Source organism: Antrostomus carolinensis, unplaced genomic scaffold (assembly GCF_000700745.2).
Source record: "Antrostomus carolinensis isolate BGI_N321 unplaced genomic scaffold, ASM70074v2 scaffold35800, whole genome shotgun sequence".
Taxonomy (NCBI): domain Eukaryota; kingdom Metazoa; phylum Chordata; class Aves; order Caprimulgiformes; family Caprimulgidae; genus Antrostomus; species Antrostomus carolinensis.
In genome coordinates, this window is record NW_010287022.1 from 10,419 (window position 1) to 16,869 (window position 6,451).

The 6,451-nt window shown below is 39.3% G+C and overlaps 1 protein-coding gene across 1 annotated transcript; it reads right to left on the minus strand.

The window, feature by feature from the left end:
- Window positions 1–246: 246 nt before the first annotated feature.
- MRPL47 (mitochondrial ribosomal protein L47) lies at window positions 247–5,994 on the minus strand (the record flags this gene model as incomplete). Its single annotated transcript, XM_010178151.2, has 6 exons — window positions 247–555; window positions 795–890; window positions 2,314–2,444; window positions 4,321–4,417; window positions 5,217–5,277; window positions 5,849–5,994. Coding segments are annotated over 6 exons (649 nt in total), but the record flags the coding sequence as incomplete, so codon positions are not given.
- Between the last annotated feature and the right edge of the window lie 457 nt (window positions 5,995–6,451).

Genomic DNA, 6,451 nt, shown 5'->3' on the forward strand with positions numbered 1-6,451 from the left:
ACTCAGATGATCAGGGAACAAAGGCTGATATGTGGGATGAGCTTCAGACTCTCATGTTTTTCTCTGGTTTTAATGCATATTTGTTAAACTAAACCAGGTAAATATCATCCTCCAATTTGTACTTCCATCTGGCAGTCAGTCAGCTGCTGCTTTTCCCTGTTACTGATGTATGTCTCACTTCTGTAACAGCTGGTTAATACAGCATTTCTCAGATGGTTCTAGAAACAACCGTTAGGATTAATTTGAGTTATGCAACAAAGCTGTTTTTTAGTTCTAGATCACAAGTTTAATTTATGTCAAATGTAGGATTTAAAAAAATAAAATAAAATGGAGACTCTGAGGAATGCTCAGTCGAGCTGTTCACTGCTTTCAGAACTTGTTTCATGTTCCAGTCACAAAGATACTCAACCAGTTGCTTGCAGTTCTCTTCCAGCATGTTACTGGCTCTGAGATTTTACAGCAAGGTGAGGGAACTTCCTTTCCAAGACCTTCTGCCTTGTCTTCTCTAGGTTTTGCCTTCTTGCCCTTCTACGTAAAGATTTTTCAAGTCTGAGCCTGAAATAAAGAAGTCAGTGTAGTTAATTTCTAGATAGCATGTCACAACCTTAACGAGCTCAAATAGAGGCTCCCAGTGAGCAAAAAGAAACAGCAAGCTCTAATTTTAAAAAGCCTTATTTTAAACAACAACAAAAACCCCACAAAACAAGATTGCTACTATTTTTTCCTTGTAAAATAGAATAAGGTCTGAAGAACAGATCAGAAAATAATTTTCAACATCAAAAAAATATTTTTACCTGATGAAGTGATTCACATAAGGCAAGTAATAGAATTTTCTCTTCTTGTATTTTTTGTTTAAGTACCATGGTATTGGCCATTCCTTGTAAGTGTACCTGTTAAAGACAGATAAAAGTGCTTAGAGAACGGATACTTTTTGTCTTCATTCTTTGTTTCTACTGGTTACAATATGGTGATAAAGTGCTCAGGACTTGTATGTGGTTTTTACTTTCAGCTGTTACTGGCTTGGCGTGTAAGTACATCTCGTACGTAGCTCAGCACCCTCTGCAGGAAGCCGTCTTGCTTTAAAACCTGTAGCTGTTCAAAGAGAGGGCTCAGTATAGACAGTGATTCTTTGCATTTATATTTTGTACGTTGCTCCTTCACAAGAAAACTTTCAGAAGCTGATGTGAAAAAACTGTGTGTCAAGAGTTTTGTTTCTACTACAACTTTCTGCTAAATGCCAGTGTTTTGAGTATCATGTCAAGTGCAAATCTGCCTGAGCAGAAGTCTTTCCCTCTAAATATAGACTCTATTATTTCTGTCTGGAGTTTCTCTTGCATATGGGCTGCACAGATGGCTTGTGCAGACTTACCTACAGTGCATCCAGATTGTGTCAGACCTACTGTTACGTGTACTGCAGAGTTTCTGCATGTGCTTAAAGACCATTTTGTGTTCTCTGCCCTTTTCTCCTGCTTTAACTGGGGACTGGACTTCCAAATATACAGGCAAACCCTTCTTTGTGGGCATTGTTCCCAAGCAGAAAGATGTGTACAGAAGCCTTCCCCTAGAGATGTGAATCTCATGGTTAGTGCATTTAGTACTCTGACAACTGATATTTAATGGGTAAACAAATGGATAACAACTGAAAATTCACCATTATTATAATGTGTGACCTTCTGTTATCTACACTGTTACTGCAGAGCTGAATACTGTCATTAGTGCTTCACGTGCCAGTATGATGAGGGTAAAATACTGGTTAATGAAACAGCAGGTCCTGCCAGAGCCTTCAGTGTCATCACCCAAAATTACAAATTATTGAAACTATCTGCACAATAAGTAATTCTAAAGGTAGAAGCTTCCATCAAGTTAAATATCTGCCAAGGCTCATAGGGAATTACAACAGATGTCTGTGTGGTCTCATGCAATATTTTTGGCAGTTGTCCCTCAATACGTGGATTTTGCATTATAACCAGGGAAGTCCAGACGGTTCAACTTCAACAGTGCTCCCTAGTTCATTCTCATGTTACAGAATCACTACAGTAACAGACATCCTCCTAGTACAGAAATCTTATTAGTTACATGGGACTAATTTTGTTACAATTACTGGTCGAGTTTGCCACTGAATTATTTAGCAATGATTATAAATGCATTAAAAAAACCCCAAAACTCAAGAAGCACCTGAATGCTGACCAGAAAACATGATTCTTTCTATACAGTACATGCATCCTTTCTCTATTAGATACAAGTTTTTTCTGGTAAAGAGAGAAACCACAAGAAAAATTAACACATATGAAACAAAAGTTCTCTTTTCCATACCAGTAGGTGCGTCCTAAGAAGTCATGTCTCCACTCGCCAGGTGCTGGTTTTTCATGGCCAGTTTGTAAAAGCCTCAAAGCAATTTCTCTTTCTCTGACAACCAAGTCTATATTTTTCATAGATTTTTCTACCTGGAAATAAGAAATACTTTCAGGATGGGCCAACAAAACACAATGCTGAGAATTTAAAAGATCTCAAATAAAGATCTAAGACTAAATTTTTAAGGAAAAGCGAAGGTAGAATACACTGGGAGTTCTACTGTGAGTGGTCCCACAGTTGTGGGCTGAGTGAAGCAGCTGAACTGTTTACTGTGTACTACAGCAGTAAAGAATGGGTAGTACTATCTTTGGGTACTATGGGTACTATCCTGCTTTTGCTAGGATAGAGTTAGTTTTCTTTTATTTCTATTATTAAACTGTTCTTATCTCAACCTACAAGCCTCCTTATCCTTGTCCCCCCCCAATCCTCTCCCCTATCCCCTGGGGGTAAGGGGAAAGTGGGTGAATGGCTTTGTTGGCTGCTAGCCAAGGGCTAGCCCAGTGAAACTGTCACAGGTTCTTAAAAACCCTAACTTACAAGCAGAACAGCTATGAAATATCTGTCAGTCTGATATTTCATTACAGACTGGCTGGCTAATACATAAAGGCAGATCTAATGCTGATGTTAGAAGTATAGAACGCTGGGAGGCAGGGGCGGGAAGGAAGCAGGAGAAGCAGACAGAAGACACGCTGTATGTATTTCTGTCAGGTGGTTTGTCCTGGCTGTTTGTTATTCTAGTTTTCACTTTGGAGTCTGGTCACAGCCTGAATAATGTCTGTTGGCTGATTAGACAGCTGCCTTGAGCAAACTCTGACACTGGAGTTGAAGGATTCCAGTCAGGTCTGTCTCATAGTGTTACTGCAACCCACATTATGTTACATCACAGGTTAAATGCTCTGGGAAGCTGCTAGAGTTCATTTTAATAAGCAGATTGCTGTATTTTGTCTGAGTGTGATCACAGTATTTAACTGCTGTTTGACTTCTACTTTTGGGCCTCAGCCAAAACCAAACAGGCAATTAGTAAGATTTTACTTGTGGAAGTGTTGGGGCCATTTACTTAACAAGTTCCCCCTCAAAACAAGTTCTACTGTGATGTGTTGTTGCTGAATATGGATGTGTAGGTTGAACTAAGCAGAAAATACCATTCAGAATGGGAATCACAAATCACAGCTGAGAAACCATATTATGATAAATTAGAATAAGATACACTAGGAGATCCAAAGGAATATTTTATATTGGATCTTCCCCAATTTATAAGTACAGTGATGAAGTCACAAGTGTAGGAAACCAAATAAATCCATGTCTGACAGAAAAAACAGAGATCATAACGCAGGAACAGTTAATGACTAACCATACAAAGAAATTCAGAGGAACAATGTAAAGGTCAAACTTGTCCCAAAGTAATTTGGATAAACAGGGGAGTATCTAAGAATATCTCTCATGTCAAACAGCTAGATTATTTAACTGGCCCATGAAGGTGTAGATTTCCATCTGTGAGACATAAACTTAGAGATGGCAGTTGATTTATAAGTAAATGAAGTTTTCAATGGTAAAGATACTGAGGAAAGAATTTAATAAATGAGTGGCAGAATCACATAATGCAATAGAAGGAGGGGATCACAAAAGTGAGGACACCAAGGAACCAAAGGGCACAAGTTTGGAGAAGATAATGTCAGGCAAGAAGCTGGCAACACTTAAGAGATAAGAAACGTTTGTGAAGGGTTTACCAGGAAGTTCCAAGAAATCCTCTAGTGCAGTTCCAGGGCATGAAGACAGCAAAGTATTTCCTAACATTACATAACAGCTGGAGAGGCTTTCCCCACAACGTTCCCTGAGCACAGTGTTTGTGCTTATACTAGAATCAGGGAAATCATTTTTAAAATGATCTTTAACAAGTTTGCAAACACTTCACCTTTCACTCAGCAATTTTACTTAGAGTTATATTTTTAGCTAGTAAGAAAAAGTTACCTTTCTCAATCGCTCTGGACTTGGCATAGGCCTGAGTTGTCGTTTTGATTCTTGCTCTAAAGTTAAAAGCATGTTTTTTTCCTTCAGTAGGACATACCTAGATCAGAAAGCACAGTACTTCAAAAATAATTTCTAGATGCATTGGCAATTATTCACTCACTACCCTGCTGGATACAGCACAGCTCCCCAACCTGTAATCACACATCATATACCTGCTAGCTTCATAGAAAGAAGCAAAAAGATACTGACCAACTGGAGAAAGCCCAGCAGAGGTGGGCAGGGAGGGCTGATGTATCAGGACTTACAAGGAAAGGCTGAAGGAGACAGATTTAGTTAATCTGGAATAAAGAAGACTAAGGAGCGAAGAAGTTAACACTACCTGACAAAGACAGAGCCAGACTTCTTACAGGTGCACAGCAGAAGGACAAGATACAGCAAGGAAAAACTACTCACAGTAACCATTAAGTGCTAGTTTAGCCCTGGCACAGGCTGCCTACAGCAGTGATGCAATCTCCAGCCTTAGAGACTTTGAAAACTGGAATGGATGCAGACTTGAGCAACCTGACCTAACTGAGCAGTGAGCCCCACAGGAGCTCACTTCCAACCAGGTCTGTCCTGCAGTTCAAACAACCCCCAAAGGGCTCAAACTCAGCCTCTTCGTACCAAACCTGAACCCTTTGTACTGAGCATGACTGTCACACAGCCACCTGCAGCACAGCTTTTGTATTCCAAGGACTATCAGAACTTGGGCTGCTCCAAGCCCAAAGCAGGCTTCAGCACGCAGAGCTGAATAGCAGGCCAAAGTTTACTGGCTAATAAGTTCACTAGCCATATTTTAATAGAACATGCACAGCTGCTTTGAAAGAAGAGAAGCTACTTCACTAAAATTTACTTACCAAAGTTTGTGTAAGTCTTCACTGCTCTTGCCCCTTAGGTGATTTATATTCCATGCATCCCCTGTAAAATAAATAAAGTAAATCAATAATAGAAGAAAGTTCTCTTATTCTGAAAAAAATAAAGTGCTTCTGTCAGAAGGCTCAGCTGACTCAACAGAAGAGATAACTTCAAAAGTACTACCTCTTGGAAAGCTATCCTTGTGGATATTCAGCTTTGCTTTGAATATTCAAATACATTAAAAAGGCAATGACACGTACTGTTTATTTGTGTTTGTAAAAGGCCAGGAACAGGGAAAACTTTAAAATTAATCTTTACATTGAACTATTTTTCTTCCATGGTGCTGTATATTTCATCAAAGAATATCTCTTCTGTGATACACTCTCACTTTAAGAACAAAGCAGAGGATTTACAGCAAAACATTTTGCTGGATAATAGCTCTTTGCTTTCATAAACACAAAATACACAAAAAATAAAAGGCATAAAATGCAGAAGTATATGTATGTACATATGCATATAAAAACTAAGGTTTAAGTAGCTATGAATATTTCCTATAGTGCAAAAGAATAGGTCAGATTTCAGCTGAGCAACAGTGGCTCAAAGATCACTATCACAAATGCTAAATACAACTCACCAGACTTCACTGATTTTTCTCCCCAGTTTCTTGGATCATCAAAAAACTCCTCCAGACCTTTCCGAGACAGAGACGTGTGCAGAAACTTCAGCTGATGGAGGGGCTCAACTTTTGCTGGGTTCTTGTGGAACAGATTCAGCATTAATCTGCATAGAAATCAGAAGCAAAATTATATATGACGGGAAAAATAATATTCAGCTAAGCAAGAATGTTCCTTTCATTCATGAGGCACAGGTCCTACAGACAGGTGAATATAGGGGTAACAGACACTGTCTAGGGGTAAAAGATGTTCAAGTTTTCATCCAAGTCACCTCAGTGTTTTCTCCTCTACCCCATCTCATCTATTTATCATTTATCTATGCTCTAAGATAAATAACAAGTTGAAAATTAAAATAAATAATATGTTTTAACTACAGCACACAAGAATACATCCTCTTACATTGAGTTCAAATGGCAAAACCCAGGGTATAAGCACCAAAAAAACCCCCAACCCCACGCTGGAAGCATGATGAGCATACAACGGTCCGGCCCGCGGGGAAATGCTTCACACGGCGTTTATACGGTGCCTGACGATGTAACCCACGCTGCAGCCCTCAGCCGGGG